At 47.6% G+C, this 19,490-nt stretch overlaps 1 protein-coding gene across 1 annotated transcript in view; it reads left to right on the forward strand.

Moving 5' to 3' along the window:
• The first annotated feature begins 456 nt into the window (after positions 1 to 456).
• TSPAN10 (tetraspanin 10) overlaps positions 457 to 19,490 on the forward strand; it is an 84,047-nt gene continuing 65,013 nt past the window's right edge. Inside the window, exon 1 of the mRNA XM_063963656.1 lies at positions 457 to 694. Within this exon, the coding sequence (XP_063819726.1) occupies positions 593 to 694 (102 nt within the window). The 5' untranslated portion in view covers positions 457 to 592. The remainder of the gene's footprint in view (positions 695 to 19,490) is intronic.

The raw sequence follows: 19,490 nt of genomic DNA on the forward strand, positions 1-19,490 counted from the left end.
GATCATTTTGTTCAGGCTACAGCAGTTATTTTTGGTGGGGCCAAATGGCCAACAAATAAATGATACAGGTTAGAGCAGAGGTTTCTTAAACTCTGTCCTCAAGGCACCCCAACGGTCCAGGTTTTAAGTTTATCCATACTTGGCCACAGGTGACTTCATTAGCACTTTAGTCAATTTGATTTAACCATCTGGGATATACTGTACCTAAAACCTGGACCGGTGGGGTGCCTTGAGGACCGCCTTGAGAACCTTTGGGTTACCGTTAGAGTGTCTTCAAAAAAGGATGATGGTGATTATACACGTGACATCAGTGAGCCAATAAGATTCGGTTTTGAGAACCGAGTAAAACCGAATCCGCTCATCACTAGATTATGTATCCTGTGTCCTAGTTTACCATTACATAATCTAAACCAGGACATTAGGGGTTAACAAACTGAGCTTAATTGTGCCGTTTTAGAAAGAGAGCACTCACATGATGAGGGGCTGATCTCCAGTCTGCTGATTGCACTGCAGGGAGATGGGGTGGGAGAAACATTAGAACAGTTACTGTTTAATACGTTTCTTTTCACAATACACTGTTTGGCTCAAGAAGATGGGTGCAAAAATATGTAAACTTTTCCAAAAACTTTACTCTTTTTCTCGGTTTAAGAGGAATACAGAGGAACATGATGAGTCAAGCCACTTACTACCCAAGGTAATTCTTACCAGGAGAAAATCCATTGATTTAACCATTATTTACTCATTTTATTTAATTTGGTGAATATGCTGGCTGCTTTTGCATGTTGTACTATGCTGGGCAGCTTTATTTTTGTTGTGCATTTTAGTGTGGTATTTTTGTTTCTTTCTTGCCCTTCAAAAACTACAAAGCGGTGAGCATAGGAGGAAAGTGGTCAGTGAGCATTTACATTTCCCTTTTCCACTTTCCTTTTTGTTACTGTTCAGGGAAACTGAATGGACACAGTAAAAAGGTGACTATGCACAGGTGTTGCCCATTGGTTCCATAGCAACCAATCAGATGTTTTGTTTACTAACTGCTTGGGTCGTCATGTAGGATAGTATGTTAGTCTGCTCCCACTTTGCATGCAAATGAACTTGCTGACTTCCCCAGTCCGTACTCTTGGTTTGATGCCCATCATTCTCATCCATGCACACTTCACCATGCTATTTTCGGTCAGTAATGCCTGCCAGCAAGCTGACAAATATTTGATCAATTTCAAGTAGATCAGTCTCTAAATTAAGTCATTGCCTTGTTTTTGTGTCAACATGTTAGACTATAAACTGATGAGTTGAGATGGTGATAGTATGGACACTGTATTGAATGGATTTCTTTTTCTACAATAAATGGGGTTAATAAAACACTTTATTAAAATAGGCATGCATCTTTGCGTATGCTGAATTTTGTGACCTCCCCTCCCTAACATCCAGAGGGGTTGTCTAAATCACAGGTTCTCAGGACCCCACACAGTGCATGTTTTCCAGGTCTCCTCACAGAATCACAAGTGAAATAATTAGCTTCACCTGTGGACCTTTTTAAAATGTAATTAATATACCTGTGCAGCTGCTGGGTTACCTGCAAAACATGCACATTAAGAACCTGTGGTCTAAATGATAGGTACAGTTGGTGTGGTGACACAACTCGCGTTATCATTGCCCTACCTCTGTAACGTAATGCCATACTGGATCATAGAGGCCCTGCTCCGCCTACTTTGTGAGAGTAGACAAGTATGTGTGTACATTTTTGTGTTTACATTTCCATTAACTCTGTGGGAAGGAAAATCTGTTCCATGCACCGTTACAAAGCCGCAACCATGGTGATTACAGCTTTGAATTTGTGCTTCAACTCGCAGCCATCTCAATGGCCATTTTTTGTTGTTGGTGAAAATAAACTTTTGTGGGTTATGTACTCATGGGCAGGCTGGGAGGCAGAGTGGCATTTGGTGCAGCGGCCAGGCAGCAGGGAAGTGATGCTTCCTAGGCACAATCACCGTGGACGGCCAGGATTCTCTACCTGCTTCCTGGTTGCTACTTACCTGATTTGCGTCCAACCAACACTCCACTCCATACATGTGCAGTGCCATGATCATGCTGCACTGCAGGATGCTAGTAATCTCAGTTGGTGGATGGCGCTGTATATCTACCATTCACAGTCGTTAGAGTATCCAAACACGGGGTGGTTCAGAGCTGATCGTAGATGTGCTAATTTAGCAGTTTCTCTGACACGCGTGGGGACACCCAGCACAGGGCTAGTCCGCCACGTATGTCAGCCCCTACCCCCAGCGCACGGGTGCGAAAGCATTGCACGGTGGCAATGCTTTAGCACCTGCCAAGTATCTTCCTGCCTGCGCAGCCTAGTTGCGCTGGCAGGCGGCTACCCGCCATGATCTGCGCGCACTCCACAAGAGCCTTCAAAGTGCGATCGCTGCCGTTGCAGCGAACGCCTCTGAATCGCTCCCCACTGCTTGGTGGATAGCTGGTGCTATCCATCAATCAGGGGTAACTGCTAAACAAATGCAGAGAGAGAGGCTGCAGGAACCAAAGCAGCAGGAGGGGTGAGTTGTAGTGTTGGGCCACCCCCATAGATCTGAGTTCTTATTTTAAATTATGTTATTATGATTTAAATTGGGGAAGGTGGTTGTCACGTCTAAATTATCGATATAAATTAGGCAGTGCCATAACTAGGTGTGTGCCAGGGTGCCTGGCACACAGTGCATGTGCACGGCGCAGGACCGCCGGCACAACCCAAAGGCCCGCTACTGTCTAAGGCAGCTCCAAAACCTCTGCCGCTAGCTGAGTGCTTCCCGTGGCGTGCACATGTAGTTATCTACATGACACCGGGCCCCCCAACTACGGTGCCAGGAGGGGAACAGAAGCCAGCAACTAAAATCCCCCCTCCCCCGCATCCATGTCCTGCTGCATAGACAGAGTGTATGCAGGCTCCGCCCCCTCCCTGGTCCCCCCTCTCCGGCCGTAGCTTTTGTTAGTGTGAGTGGGCAGCCGAGGCTAGGTCCACTCACTACCTCATGTCCCGCTGAGCGCTTCCCGCGGTGCACATCATTGCAGGTGAGTCTCTCTCTCTCTCTCTCTCCCTCCCCCCCTCCCCCCCTCCCCCCCTCCCCGTCTCTCCCCTCCCTCCCATAGTGTGTTAAAAGGTGGGACTGCTTGTCATAATCTATGAAAGAAAAAAATTGGGACAGCCTACTGTAATGTGTAAATAAAAAAAATAAAGAGGGGGACTCTGCTTGCTAAATGTGTAAAAAAAAAAAAAAAAAAAAAGGGGGGACTCTGCCTGCTGTAATGTGTAAAAGTGAGATCTGTGGCCACGCCCTTTCCCCATGAAGCCACACCCTATATATTTTACGTGCAGCTACAGCGTGCACTGGCCCTGATTTGTATATTGGGGGTGGGGGCTGTGCTGGTTCTTGCACACAGCGCTAAAATGTCTAGTTATGACACTGAAATTAGGGAGGAGTGAGGCTGTGATCTGGAGTCTTATTGCTAATGTAAGAAAACTATTGGGAATGCTGAATATATATATATATATATATATATATAATGTGTGTGTATGTGTGTAAAAAAAAAAAATATATATATATATATTTTTTTTTTTTTTTTTTATCTAATATAAAGTGATCACTATTTTACTGTAACTGTTGGTGTATTATGTATACCACAATGTTTGCTTTAAGGTTTAAATGAATGTACTGTGCGTTTTAATGCTAATTTTCTAATACCTGTATTCCTTTTTATTTTTTACATATATAGTGGGACTTTGCTAACTACTGTATGTGGAGTCAATGGGGGTAATTCAGACCTGACCGCTGCTGTGTGAATTCGCAAGGCAGCCGATTATCGAATGACTATGCACGCGCGAGGCCACACTGCAAAAGAAATCAGCGTCCTTTTTTTTTTTTATCGCTAGGCGTACGCAGGTTTATTGACAGGAAGCAGACCGTTTTCTGGGAGTGTCTGTAAAAACGCAGGTGTTCCCAAGCATTTTTAGGGAGGGTGTGTAATGTCAGCTCCTGCCCGATCAGCCTGTGTCTTTCGCACTGTTGGAGTAAGTCCTGGACTACGCACAGACTGCACAGATGGGAAAAATCATTAGAGAGTGAAGGAGTTGCAAAAGGATTTTCAGCTGATCGGCGTTTGCAAAGATTTTCGCATGGCGTACGCAGACCTGCACGGTCGGGGGGGGGGGTGTTGGGGGTGGCGGAATTTCACACTGTCTGGGTGGCAACTATCTAATCGCAAACCTCTGCAAATTCGCAGAGGTTCGATCAGGTCTGAATTAGGCCCAAAGTGCTAAGCCTGTTCTCTATCCATGGGGGTAATTCTGAGTTGATCGCAGCAGCAAGTTTGTTAGCAATTGGGCAAAACCATGTGCACTGCAGGGGGGGCAGATATAACATGTGCAGAGAGAGTTAGATTTGGGTGGGGTGTATTCAAACTTAAATCTAAATTGCAGTGTAAAAATAAAGCAGCCAGTGTTTACCCTGCACAGAAACAATATAACCCACCCAAATCTAACTCTCTCTGCACATGTTATATCTGCCCACCCCTGCAGTGCACATGGTTTTGCCCAATTGCTAACAAAATTGATGCTGCGATCAACTCAAATTACCCCCCATATGTTTAAATCAAGCTGGTCCCCAGATACATCAGTCTGAAACTGCTGGGTGTCACGACAGCACTCACGGTAAATACATAACGTCACAGCCACCACGAAGGGTTGAATGAAGGGTTGAATCTGGAGTCCTTAAACTGGGTATACACCTTAAAGCGATCTGTCCAATCTGTCTGGTGGGAATAAAAATGTGGCAATGTATAGGAGCAAATGAAAATCAACCATTTGCTCCCAAACGTTGGAAAACAGACAATGGTCATTCAGACAAATTGGTTATATCTGTTTTATTTAACAAATTTATCCGAACAAGAATTTTTGTCTTTTTTTCCAGCGTTTGGGAGCATATGGTTGATTGTCATTTGCTCCCATACATTACCAGAATTTTGTTCCAATTAGATGGATTGGACAGATAAAGTTTAAGGTGTGTACCCAGCTTTACGCTTTCCTGAATACTATGGGATAACAGCTTACTCAAACAGTCGAATCATACAGATTTGTAGCATGTACCCTGACACTTTTCCAGTCTTATAGGTTCGATGACAGAGCTGCCAGAGCTGCAAAAATCACACTGAGATTAAGTTAGTTTGTTTTTTAATCTGAGAACAAATTACATCCAGAGTTTAGGTGTTACACCGTGGCGGATTTACCGCCACGCAACCTAGGTAGGCGCTTGGAGCCCAGCGGATCTCAGGGGGCCCAGAGACAGAGGCCCGACCCGAGTCAGCTGCTGCTGAAGGGGACATTATCCCCCTTTGCAGCAATGCTCTGGAACCAGTGCGCGGTGCGCACTTCCTGGTTCCCCTTCTGCAGTGTGACCATGCTGCGCTGGCCCAGGATGTCCCTGGGATGCCAGAGGAGGAACACTATGGGCAGTGGTACCATCACCCCACCCTCTCATTCCCCCTGAACCGCCAGCCAAGCCAGCAGATTGAAGAGGAGGATCAGAGGTGCAGCCTGCAGGCCCGGCTCTATGCAGACGTAGGACCACTGAGGGCGCCGCTAAAGACTCTCACTGCAGCCCGCCGATTCCTCCTGCTGATCGCTGCCTGGTGCTAACACGCTCCTGGAGACCTGGAACTTCACTGTCTCCACAGCCCTCCACCAATGCCAGGAAACAGGGGGAGGGAAACAGTGCAGCATCTGAAATGGAAGGAGCGCTGGAGCTATGACAGACACAGAGGTATGTGCAGGGGCAGCTCTCCCTGTACAGTGTGTTTTGCTTGTCAGTGTGCCCCTGGTTGCTGTTCAGCGTTACCCCTATCCAATATATGTAACGTGTATAAGCTGCTCTTCTGGGGTGCAACGTGTATGAGCGGCTCCTCTGTGGTTTAACATGTACAAGCAGCTCTACTGGGCTGTAACTTGTACAAGCATCTCTAATGTGTATAAGCGTCTCCTCGGTGGTTTAATATGTCTAAGAAGCTCTTCTGTGGTGTAACGTTTATAAGCGGCTCTTCTGTGGTGTAACGTGTATAAGTGGCTCCGCTGGGGAGGGTTAGGTTTAGACTGCAGGAAGGGGGTGTTAGGTTTAGGCTGTGGGGTAAGAGGGTTAGGTTCAGGATGTTGGGATTCTAACTATTGGGATGCCACGGTAGGTATTCTGACCATCGGCATTTCAGCTCAAACCCACAAGCCTCACTCATCTATTCTTGTGAAGGTCAACTCATCGTGCCCATAAGGGTGGCACCATATATATAATATGTTAGAACAAAAGACAGCGGCACTCAGGGATTTGTGAAAAAAAAAAAATCTTGTTTTTTTGTTCTTTATGCATCATTATTATTGCGGAGGGCACCCGGATAATCATTGACCAACTTAGTGGAGTGCCAGACCTACATTGTGTATATGTATGTGTGTATATATATATATATATATATATATATATATATATATATATATATATATATATATATATATATATATATATATATATTTTGTCAGGAATCGACTCACCACAGCCACATCTGTCCGTCGGTGCGGACTCCGTCCGGGGTCCCTACGTTCTGCTGTCGTCCGCTCCTCTGCCGCCAGACGTCATCCTGGGCCTAGGAACGCTCCTGTAACAGCGGGCGTGTGAGCACACCGCGTTCCCGCCGGGCCGCGGCATGGGCGCCGCCATGACAGTCTCCATCGGTCAGAGTACGGCGGCCAATCCGGAGCTTGGCCGCACCTCCTTTTCCCACTCCAACCAATGGCTGCACACCAGGGGGTATATCAGGAGCTGCAGGGTGAGCCTGTGGTTGTCCTGAACTTTGTGTCACTCCTGCGACCCATGTGCCTGGATTCCTCCGTGTTCCTGGTTACCTTCCTGGATCCTCCGTGTTCCTGGTTACCTACCTGTTCCTCCGTGTTCCTGGTTACCTTCCTACATCTCCGTGGAACTACAAGCATCAGCAACCCCTGCATCTGTATTTGGCTCCACACCTAACTACAACCGCAGTGTGCTTCAGCCTCTGCAGTAGAGACTCTCTCCAGGTGCATTCCATCACCTCACCTGTGAAGCAGCTTGCTAGCTGCCTGAGTTTAACGAACTGCTCTGTGAACTTCCACCTGAGTCTCCTGCAACTGCTACCAGGTTTGCTACACATTTAATACCATCTCTGCTGGCTCCACGTTTTAAACCATTCTGGTTCTCACACCAGTGAACTTATCCATCATTACCATTTCCTCCATAGACTCTCAGCTTCCAAGCTGCACCATTTCCATTGCATACTTTTATTTGTTTATTCCTGCACGTTATTCTGCTGCCATATTGTGTGAACTTTTATGTTAATAAAACACCATTGCGCTGATGCGCAGAAACCCAATCCAGCCTCCTCACTTCTTCCATCCTACCTCCACTGACCCACTAGCGCCCCCTCCGGGGACACAAGCAAAACCGAACCTGACAGTAAGTTCAGGACCGATGGACTCGGACGGTGGTCAGAGTGTGGGGTCAGGGGCCTTACAAAATCTGGTCTCCCGCTTGGATGGTCAAGAGGCTGTGCAGCAGCAGATGTTCCAGTTTCTGCAAGGGATGTCCTCCCGGATTGATACACTACAGCAAACCCTGCCTAGTGTACTTGCCACTCCAGTTCCAGTTACCCCAGCACCTGCAAGTGCTGTGAGTTCTTCTACGCCGGCTGCATCAGCTCCAGTGTCACGCTTGCACCTGCCCGTGCCTAGCAAATATGATGGCAGTCCGAAGTTATGTCGCGGGTTCCTTAACCAATGTGAAATCCAGTTTGAATTATTATCACACAATTTCCCCACGTCAAGATCCAAGGTTGCCTACATTATCTCCCTGCTCTCTGGTTCTGCCTTGAGTTGGGTGTCTCCTCTGTGGGAACGTGCTGATCCTCTGATGAAAAACTATGCTGAATTCGTGTCAACCTTCAGATGTATCTTTGACGAGCCAGGTCGTGCAACATCAGCCTCTGCAGACCTTTTTCAGCTTCGTCAAGGTACTCTGAGTATGGGACAATATGTCATCCAGTTCCAGACGTTAGCCGCAGAGATTCAGTGGAATAATCAAGCCCTGGTAGCAGCCTTCTGGCATGGACTTTCAGATCGGATCAAGGATGAACTGGCAACCCGCGATGTCCCTGAGCAATTGCCTGAACTGATTTCTCTATGTATCAAGTTGGACTCTCGCATCCGCGAACGCAACAGTGAGTGTGCTCGTAATGAGCCGCGCAAGTCAAGAATGGTACCTTCAGTACAATTTCAGCCTCCACCTTCTGATGAGCCTATGCAAGTTAATAGGTCCCGCTTAACTCCTGAGGAGCGGTCAAGAAGACTCCGTGAGAGACTGTCTTTATTGTGCGGCTGCAGGTCACCAGATCAATTCTTGTACAGTGCGTTCGGGAAACGCCAGATCCTGACTTGTAAAGGAGGAGTCAAGTTGGGATCTTCTAGACAAGCTCCTTCAAACCAAGACCTCATTCTTCCCGTAACTTTAGAGACTACAGATGGTCTTCAGTCTGCATCTGCGTTAGTGGACTGTGGAGCCGCAGGAAACTTCATCACTCAAGCTGCGGTAGATAAGTTTCGTTTGCCCATCTGCGAACTCTCATATCCAGTCTACATCACTGCAGTAGATGGTAGCCGAATCTCCAAGGGGAATATCTCTCACCAAACCAGACCAGTGGTTCTGGGAGTCGGGTTCCTGCATTCTGAATTAATAAAGTTTTTAGTTATTCCTCAGGCAACCCAGGAGATCGTGTTGGGAATGCCCTGGCTCCAACTACATAATCCGCAGATTGATTGGTCTACGTTACAACTCACTTCCTGGGGTTCACATTGTCGCCAGTCCTGCTTAGCCCAAGTTTGTCCTATCAAGTCTTCTGAAGTCAAAACCCAGTCAAATCTTCCTGCGGCTTACCAAGATTTCTCTGACGTCTTCAGTGAAAAGGCCGCTGATGTTCTGCCGCCCCATAGAGAGTGGGATTGCCCCATTGACCTCATTCCCGGCAAGAAACCACCAAGGGGGCGTACCTATCCGTTATCCGTTCCTGAAACTGAGGCGATGAGCGACTACATCAGGGAGAACTTACTGAAAGGATTCATCCGTCCCTCATCTTCACCCGCTGGTGCGGGCTTCTTCTTTGTTAAAAAAAAGGATGGAGGATTACGTCCATGCATTGACTACCGGGGTCTCAATGACATTACCATCAAAAACAGTTATCCATTACCACTCATCACTGAATTGTTTGATCGAGTTAAGGGAGCCCGCATCTTCACCAAGTTAGATCTCCGCGGTGCCTACAACCTCATCAGAATCCGTAGTGGTGACGAATGGAAGACAGCTTTTAATACTCGAGATGGTCATTACGAGTACCTGGTAATGCCATTCGGGTTGAGCAATGCCCCAGCAGTGTTCCAGCACTTTGTTAACTAAATCTTCCGTGACGTTCTGTACAAATACCTCGTAGTTTACCTGGATGATATCCTCATCTTCTCCCAAGATCTCTCTTCTCATCGTCTGCAAGTCCGTGAGGTCCTCCGACGTCTTCGTGAGAACCGTCTCTACGGCAAATTATCCAAGTGTACCTTCGAAGTTCCCTCCATACCCTTCCTGGGGTATATAATTTCCGGATCGGATCTCCAGATGGACCCGACAAAGTTGGAAGCCATTGCCAATTGGTCCATTCCAAGTAGTCTCAAGTCTATTCAGCGATTCCTGGGATTCGCCAATTATTATAGGAAGTTTATCCGAGGATTTTCAACTCTCATCGCTCCTATTACTAACTTAACTCAGAAAGGGGCAGATCATTCCAACTGGTCAGAAGAAGCTTTAGCGGCATTTCAAAAGATCAAGCTGGCCTTTATGTCTGCTCCAGTTCTGTCTCAACCGGATGTAAACAAGCCATTCGAGTTGGAGGTGGATGCCTCCACAGTAGGAGTTGGAGCTGTTCTCTCCCAGAAGGGAACTGATGGGAAGATTCACCCTTGTGGATTTTATTCTCGTAAATTCCTCCCTGCAGAAGCTAACTATTCTATTGGAGATCAAGAACTACTAGCGATCAAGCTGGCCCTTGAGGAATGGAGGTATCTCCTGGAAGGGGCCAAATTTCCGTTCAACATCTATACGGATCATAAAAATCTGCTTTATTTGAAGGCAGCCCTGTGCCTCAATCCTCGCCAGTCCCGGTGGGCTATGTTCTTCTCTCGTTTTAATTTTAAGCTTCATTTCCGGCCAGGTTCTCAGAATATCAAGGCAGATGCTTTATCCCGATCTATGGAGTCCGAAGAGGAGACGTCCGACTCGGTTCCGCATTCCATCCTGAGTCCAGTGGTATTTGCTTCGTCTCAAGTTTCTCCTGCTTCACCTCCTGGTAAGACTTTTGTTTCCCCAGAACTCCGTTCCAAGTTGCTGTCTTGGGCTCATCAGTCCAAATTCACTGGGCATCCTGGTGTCCTGAAAACTTTCAAGTTCCTCTCTGAGACATACTGGTGGCCGAAGATGAAAGTTGACATCAAAGATTTCGTGGCATCCTGCCCGAAGTGTGCGCAGCACAAGACTCCTCGACAATCTCCAGCAGGTCAGTTACAACCATTATCTGTTCCCAGCCGTCCCTGGTCACACTTGTCCATGGATTTCATCTCTGACCTTCCCTCTTCTCAAGGATTCAGTACCATCTGGGTTGTGGTTGACAGGTTTACCAAAATGGCCCATTTTGTACCACTCCAGGGTCTTCCTTCCGCACCGAAGCTTGCCCAAATCTTCCTACGGGAGATTTTCCGCTTACATGGACTACCCACTGAAATTATATCTGACCGTGGAGTTCAGTTTGTGGCAAGATTTTGGAGAGCCCTTTGTTCTGCCATGCAAGTCAACCTCAAGTTTTCGTCGGCCTACCACCCTCAGACGAATGGGCAGACAGAGAGGGTAAAGCAAGAGTTAGAAACCTTTTTAAGACTTTATGTTTCGTCTTCTCAAGATGACTGGTTGGACCTGCTCCCATGGGCTGAATTTGCCCACAATTTCCGCTACCATACTGCTACAGAAACAACTCCGTTCTTTGCTGTACATGGACAACATCCCCGTGTTCCAGATTTTCAAGAACTTCCTCACATTGATGTTCCTGCTGCCACTGCTGTCTTGAGTCAGTTCTCTTCAACCTGGAGGAAGATTCATGCTTCTCTCAAGAAGGCTTCTAGCCGGTATAATTTCTTTGCTGACCGCAAAAGACGTGCAGTTCCTAGCCTGAAACCTGGTGACAAGGTTTGGCTTTCCACCCGGAACCTCCGTCTTAGAGTCCCGTCGATGAAATTTGCACCACGTTTCATCGGTCCCTTTTCCATCGAAAGAGTCATCAGTCCTGTGGCCTACAAGCTCAAGTTACCACCTTCTCTACGAATACCTAATGCCTTTCATGTCTCTCTCCTCAGACCGTTAGTCCTGAATCGCTTCCAAAGAGCTCTTCCAGTCGGCCCCAAAGTGCGAACTCAGCGAGGCGTGGAGTTTGAGAAGATTCTGGATTCCCGTTGCCGGTACAGTCGTCTACAATACCTTATCGACTGGTCCGGTTATGGTCCTGAGGAGAGAAGTTGGGTGAATTCGTCAGATGTCCATGCTCCAAGGTTGGTCCGTGTCTTCCACAGAACTCATCCTTCCAAGCCACGTGGGTGTTCAGTGCCCACCCATAAAGGAGGGGGTACTGTCAGGAATCGACTCACCACAGCCACATCTGTCCGTCGGTGCGGACTCCGTCCGGGGTCCCTACGTTCTGCTGTCGTCCGCTCCTCTGCCGCCAGACGTCATCCTGGGCCTAGGAACGCTCCTGTAACAGCGGGCGTGTGAGCACACCGCGTTCCCGCCGGGCCGCGGCATGGGCGCCGCCATGACAGTCTCCATCGGTCAGAGTACGGCGGCCAATCCGGAGCTTGGCCGCACCTCCTTTTCCCACTCCAACCAATGTCTGCACACCAGGGGGTATATCAGGAGCTGCAGGGTGAGCCTGTGGTTGTCCTGAACTTTGTGTCACTCCTGCGACCCATGTGCCTGGATTCCTCCGTGTTCCTGGTTACCTTCCTGGATCCTCCGTGTTCCTGGTTACCTACCTGTTCCTCCGTGTTCCTGGTTACCTTCCTACATCTCCGTGGAACTACAAGCATCAGCAACCCCTGCACCTGTATTTGGCTCCACACCTAACTACAACCGCAGTGTGCTTCAGCCTCTGCAGTAGAGACTCTCTCCAGGTGCATTCCATCACCTCACCTGTGAAGCAGCTTGCTAGCTGCCTGAGTTTAACGAACTGCTCTGTGAACTTCCACCTGAGTCTCCTGCAACTGCTACCAGGTTTGCTACACATTTAATACCATCTCTGCTGACTCCACGTTTTAAACCATTCTGGTTCTCACACCAGTGAACTTATCCATCATTACCATTTCCTCCATAGACTCTCAGCTTCCAAGCTGCACCATTTCCATTGCATACTTTTATTTGTTTATTCCTGCACGTTATTCTGCTGCCATATTGTGTGAACTTTTATGTTAATAAAACACCATTGTGCTGATGCGCAGAAACCCAATCCAGCCTCCTCGCTTCTTCCATCCTACCTCCACTGACCCACTAGCGCCCCCTCCGGGGACACAAGCAAAACCGAACCTGACATATATACACACACTTTTTCTTTTGATCTCATGGACATGCGAGGAAAAGAGGCGCACACACACAAACAGCAGACAGTCAGGGGCGGTGATGTCATGATATAGTGCTATGGATTATTTGAGGAAGGGGGTCCCCAAATCAGTCATGCTTAGGGCCCCACGAGATATAAATCTGCTTCTGGTGTTACAAAAGGGTTATACAAGTGTAACAGGTAAGTACAGGTGGAAATGTCTGTGCAGGTGTCGGTTGACATACCTGGATTCTTCACCTGGGATCCTCTCTTGTACCGGAACTCACTGCTGGAACCTTAGGCAGAGGGATGAGGAAACCCAACCCCAGAGGACCCAACACAATAGTCACCACACATTAGGACAGTGACATAAAGATTTATTATTCAGGAACCACTGGTCACCGCTGTGAGAATATTTACATTAAAGGGCAAATACACTTCCACAAACAAGAAAATGGTGCACACAAGAATATAGACTAATGTTGCAAGCAGTAATGCAGTATCACGGTATTCAAATATTATAAAAAATAAAACATTTGCATAGACATTAACATACTGTTAATTTGTAATACTCTAATATGACCACCCGGTGGCAGTAGAGCATCCGCTGTCACCACAAGCTTCTGGTGACTGAGTTGTGTACCTAATACGGTAACTAAACCAGGGTAGCAAAGGAGTCAATCGACATACTAGGACTCTAATCCCTGAGTTCGAGGATAATGCAAGCTGTAGTAACCTCTGTGTCTTTACTTACTTAACTGAATCTGCAGGGGCAGGAGTAGCCATGTCTGTCTCTTTTATCGGCCCGGGTATCATCTATTAAAGTACCTTTAGCATATAGAGTAAGCTTTGCAGGCAAGTTGGTCAGTCATCTATTAACAAGCAGGCAGCAGGGTTCAGTTGAAGTGCACAAGGTAAACCATTGCAAGCAAGTGTCTTTAGCAAAGCAAGCAGACAGAGTTTGGCAGATGGTAGGAGAAGTACAGCTCTTAACACAGTTATGCCTACAGATAAGCTCACAAGCAGTTAGAATCTCCAACGTATCTCAAGTCTTTCAAAGAAAGGAGAAAGTATACAGGGATAGCACAGTAATGCGGTCCTACAGCTCTGTAATGGGGTAAGTCCCTGTGCTGAGTATCTCCCTCCCAGTGCTGGCTCTTTTACAGTCTCCTCAATCCCTGCACAATTGCATACATGGGCCCTCATTCCGAGTTGGTCGCTCGGTAAAAATCTTCGCATCGCAGCGATTTTCCGCTTAATACGCATGTGCAATGTCCGCACTGCGACTGCGCCAAGTAAATTTGCTATGTAGTTAGGAATTTTACTCACGGCTTTTTCATCGTTCTGGCGATCGTAATGTGATTGACAGGAAATGGGTGTTACTGGGCGGAAACAGGCCGTTTTATGGGCGTGTGGGAAAAAACGCTACCGTTTCCGGAAAAAACGCAGGAGTGGCCGGAGAAACTGAGGACTGTCTGGGCGAACGCTGGGTGTGTTTATGACGTCAAACCAGGGACGACAAGCACTGAACTGATCGCAGATGCCGAGTAAGTCTGGAGCTACTCAGAAACTGCTACGAGCTGTGTAATCGCAATATTGCGAATACATCGTTCGCAATTTTAAGATGCTAAGATTCACTCCCAGTAGGCGGCGGCTTAGCATGAGCAAATCTGCTAAAATCCGCTTGCGAGCGAACAACTCGGAATGAGGGCCATTATTTTACTTGTCCGTTAGTGCTGACTAGGGAGCAGAAGGACTTACTAACTCTCTAAAGTCTCTACCTAACATTGCTTGGGGCATGTATAAATGAGTACGGGACTCTCTGAGGAAAATGAGGGGTGTCTCAATAATTAACTAATCTGGGGCTGCAGGGTAGGAGCACACAGTTAAGAGGCTGGCAGACAGTGCTGGGTTATTACACCGTGGCAATGCTTGTAGGGACCGAAGTGATCACGGTCACTGGGACTCAGTGGGAAATCGGCTGATGTGACAGAAGATATGGATGGTAAGTACCTGTCAGGTGCTGACACCTCAGACTGCAGACTTCCCCGCTCACCCTTCTATAGCAGCTCGGACACAGTCAGCTCTCCCCTGTGCCACGGTTAATTCTTCAGCGGTTCGGTCCCAGCGGCTCTCCCTACCTCATTGGTCGCTTCAGGGCTCAGCTGACCACACACCTCCTCAGCGACGGACACGGTTCTCCTCAGCGGGATCATCCTACCCGCAGAGCCTCTCTCCGACTCTCACTCTCTCTCTCTCTGGTCCCTTCAGGTCCCGACTCGTGGTTGTGCTTGGCCTCTGGTTCCCATTACCTCAGCGGTGGCTCTGCTCTCCACAGCGACGGCTCCATCCCTCACCACAAGCATGAATCCCGCCTCTCAGATTCCCGTTCCACAGCATCCAATCAGCAGTTCCCCAGCTTTCCAGCTCTGAGGAACTATTTCTGGAATTCTCTGGGTCCCTGTGTCTTCCATGTCAGGATTATCACTGATGTCATCCAGTTAGAGTGATGAGGAGGGGTATTAACCCCTTCAGCAATACTGGGCTGGCTAGTTATGAAGGGGGCTTCTTTAGGGGGATTTTTATATTTTATCCAGTACAAAGGGCGTCTACAATTTTATATCCTTTGTAGTACCAGAGTGTGACATATATATCCCCTGTAAAAACATGCGTGTCCTCACGCAACGTTGCCAAAGGCAAAAGTTCCTTGCAACAGTTCTGCAATTGCACACTCCAGTCTTTGATGTGACACAACACTAGGGAGCATAAACAATATAATCAGGGCAACTACATACATATTACAATACATACATTTCTATGGGTACTTATTCAGAAGTACAACAATTAACAGTACATATCAAAGCATCTTATTAGCAGTACCTTAGAGGTAACATACCTCTTGTACTGCGTTCTGGCCTCTTAGGAACTGGCATATGCACCCCTTCGGCATGATCAGGTTCAACACACAGTGTGTCATCACATTCAAGAAATATATCTTTCCTGGGGGGTCTTAGGGCTACTAGGTTCATTGAGCTTGGAATTGTGGTACCCATAAATAATAAGAGCTCTTTGGGGTCATGGAATGGAATGCCCCTTAGGGTTCCCTGCCCCTTTATCAGAGGTGAGTCTCTCTCTACTGTCGGGCTTTACGGGGCAGAGCTTCAATTGGTCTCGAGGAACGGTACTCAAATGTCCATCGGGTCTTTGGATTTGGTAGGTATATAGTCCATCAGCTGGAACTCGTACAATAACATAGGGCACATCTTCCCACATGGCATCTAATTTACTGGACCGGTGATATTTTATTTTCCAAACTTTATCTCCGAACTTGAGAGGTGTTGGCCGGGCATCACAGTTATAGTTTTTCTCCTGACTGTGATGTACCATTTCCATCCGTTATTCAACCAGTTGCCAAGCAGTTTCTATCCGTACTGATGCTCTTGCACCCAATCAGTCTGCACGGTGTCAGGCTCATCCGCCATTGGCGTCAGCTCTAAGTCCTTTGGGAGTTTGCCATGTTTACCAAACATTAAGTAAAATGGAATGAATCCTGTGGAGCAGTGCTCCATATTGTTATAAAGGTAGGTCAGTTCCAGAAAGAAGTTAGGCCACTGGGTACGTTTCTCTGCTGAGAGGCTTTGGAGCATTCCAATTACAATCTGGTTGGCTCTCTCACAAAGGCCATTTCCCTGTAGGTGATAAGCCATAGTCCGCAGTTTCTTGCAACTGTAGAGAGAACAAAATTCTTGGAACAACTGGGACTCGAATGCAGGGCCTTGGTCGATAAGAACTTTATCGGGGTTACCATAAGGGTGGACTAAATGCTTGAGGAACAGCTCAGCCGTTGTTTTTGCTGTCAAGTCACTTGCTGGTACCACCACCAAGAATTTGCTATAGTGATCAGTGATGATCGGGGCATACTGGAACCCGGCGGAGCTATGTTCAAGTTTCACATGATCTAACGCAACAAGTTCGAGTGGACAGGAAGTCTGTATCGGATGTAGAGGATCCTTCTGGGATGTGTCAGCTGGACTTTTCAGATTACATATCCTGCAATCACGACACCACTTGTCGATATCGGATCTCATCCCGACCCAAAAGAATCACTGTCTATGTACCACCTTCATCTTCTGGGTCCCAAAGTGCCCCGACTGGCTGTGACGGGCATTAAGCAACATGTCAGCTTGCTGTCTAGGTACTACAATTTGAGAGATGGGCTGGTGGGTACCGGGATCAAGGCTGGTTCGGATGACAAGGCCCTGTTGGAGGCTGATTTGGTCTCAGTGGTGTAACAGTTTGATCAGTTTAGGGTCAGCAGTGGCTCTCTGGGACTTGGTGAGGCAACTTTTGCTGTGAATGAGGCCCATTAGGTCTTTTAACACAGGACTCACTTCCTGTACTTGTTGCCAGTCGAACCCAAGACTATCTGGCGAAGCATTTTCAGAGGAGAGGTCGGTAGTAGCGGTCACAGGATCAGAGGTAATTATCAGCTTTTTTTTCCTGGGAGGTTTGAACACCAGGGTCTCGATATCTTCATACCAATCCCTTTCTTCTTCTGCAACATCGGCGGTTGGGAGGCGAGACAAGGCATTGGTGTTTCCATTGGACTTGCCACTTTGGTAAGACACTGTATATCTAAAGTTGGCTAGACGTGCCATCCATCGCTGCTCTAGCTCTCCAAGATGGGCAGAGGACAAATTCGCCAGTGGATTATTGTCTATGATGGTCATGAAGGTTGTGGCGGTCAGATAATTCTTGAATTTTTTGGTGACGGCCTAGATGATGACAAGGAGCTCCAGCTTAAAGGACCACATGGCACTGTAATTTTTCGTTATTTCTCTCAGTTTTCCTAAGACCTCTGCTGGCGTACGCTATAACTCTCTCATGTCCATCTTTTACTTGGTAGAGGACAGCTCCCAGTCCCCGGTGGCTGGTGTCTGTATAGATCTGGAAAGGTCTCTCATAGTCTGGCTATGCAAGGAGTGAGGCCTCCATTAGTGATGACTTCAATCGTTCAAAAGCATTCTGTTGCTTCTCTGCCCATGCGACCAGGGCAGTACTCGGCCTCTCTTTACCTGACTTGCCTCAAAGTTACTCAGAAAGTGGTGCCGGTGCATTGGCGAAATGTTGGATAAAGCGTTGATAGTATCCTATGAAGCCGAGAAAGCTGCAGACATCTTTCACTGTACGGGGTACAGGCCAGTCCTGCACCACCCGTATCTTCTTGGGGTAAGGCTTCACCTCTTCAGAGCTAGCTATGTGGCCCAGACATTGCACACTTGCTTTTAGAAGATGCCACTTGGACGGCTTTAACTTTAGACCACATTTGGTCAATTGTTCGAAGACTTCCTCTAGATGTTTCAAGTGCTCGTCATAGGACTTCGAGAATGTGATGACATCGTCAAGAAACAACAGGACCATCTCAAAGTTCCTGTGCCCCAAACAGTGCTCCATAACTCGTTGGAATGTGGCAGGAGCATTGCAGAGCCCAAATGGCATGCGATCAAACTCAAATAGACCCATGGGAGTTGTGAACGCTGTCTTTTCATGGTCTTCTGGAGCCATTGGGATCTGCCAGTATCCGCTCATCAGGTCAAGAGTTGAGAAGTACTAAGCTGTCTTTAGCGCTGTCAATGATTCCTCTATCCGTGGGCAGTAGATAAGCATCTTTGTTCGTTTTTGCATTCAGCTTTCGATAGTCGACACAGAGTCTGCCATTCTTCTTCCACTCAATCACTAATGGTGCTGCCCATGGACTATGGCTTTCATGTATCACAACAGCTTCCTTCATCTCATGTATCCTATTTCTCACCAGCTGGTACACGGCTGGTGGTAGAGGCCTGTGTCTCTCCTTAACTGGCGGGGTTAGCTCCAGTAGGGATGTGATGCTGGACTCCCTCAGCCTTTCTGAAGTCTGATGGGTGCTGACTAAAGGCTTCGGCATTCCTGCGAACAACCTGAAGTACGCCCTCTCACTGACTCTCTGAAGTATCTGAACCACCGATCTGTACTTCACTCCACCATGGAGTTTCGCCAGTAGTAATACTGGTCTGGCCAGCCACCGCTCCCTCGGGAATCTTGGATAGAGCCTCACCAAGGACATCTTGAAAGTCTACCAGAATTACTCTAGCCACCAGACAGTGTCGAAACAAATCAGATTGGATAGCTATGTGGGTTTAACATCCGGACAGGTACTTGCCCATGTGTCACTTTAGCCAGCATTCGTGCCACCGCAAACGGTTGCTGTCCGTCGCAGGGTTCCAGGATTGCTTCGTAATATCGCCTCCCCAGGGCCGATCCGGGCCTTGCACCACACTTCGTGCTTAGGATTTGGTCGCAGGATGACGTGTTGGCAATCGGTGATCCTTGCCTTCCCAACTTCTCCTCTTGTATTGGTGAATCTCTTTTGCCCCTCAAGCAACCTGACTGCTCTAGAGTCTTCCGTTCCGTATGGCCCACAGACCGCATTTCCAGTTTACGAGCCTCCACCAATGCATACGGACAGTTCTTTAACACCTTTATCCCTAAGATGACCGGAGGTAAATATTCATTGTGCATAGTGGTGACCAGACACCCTTGTTGCTCCATTTTAGCCTTGCCGATTGTTAGGTCAGCCTCCCAATAGTTGCGGAACTTGATTTGCTGTCCGTTACTGGCCAATAGGTGTAACCAGGTATTCAGTGGGCTTACTATTTCAGATTCATCTGTCTCTGAAACTCTGCGAGTTGGATCTTCGTCACCTGTGAGCCTGTGTCCAGAAG

This window comes from Pseudophryne corroboree, chromosome 3 (assembly GCF_028390025.1).
Source record: "Pseudophryne corroboree isolate aPseCor3 chromosome 3, aPseCor3.hap2, whole genome shotgun sequence".
NCBI lineage: Eukaryota > Metazoa > Chordata > Amphibia > Anura > Myobatrachidae > Pseudophryne > Pseudophryne corroboree.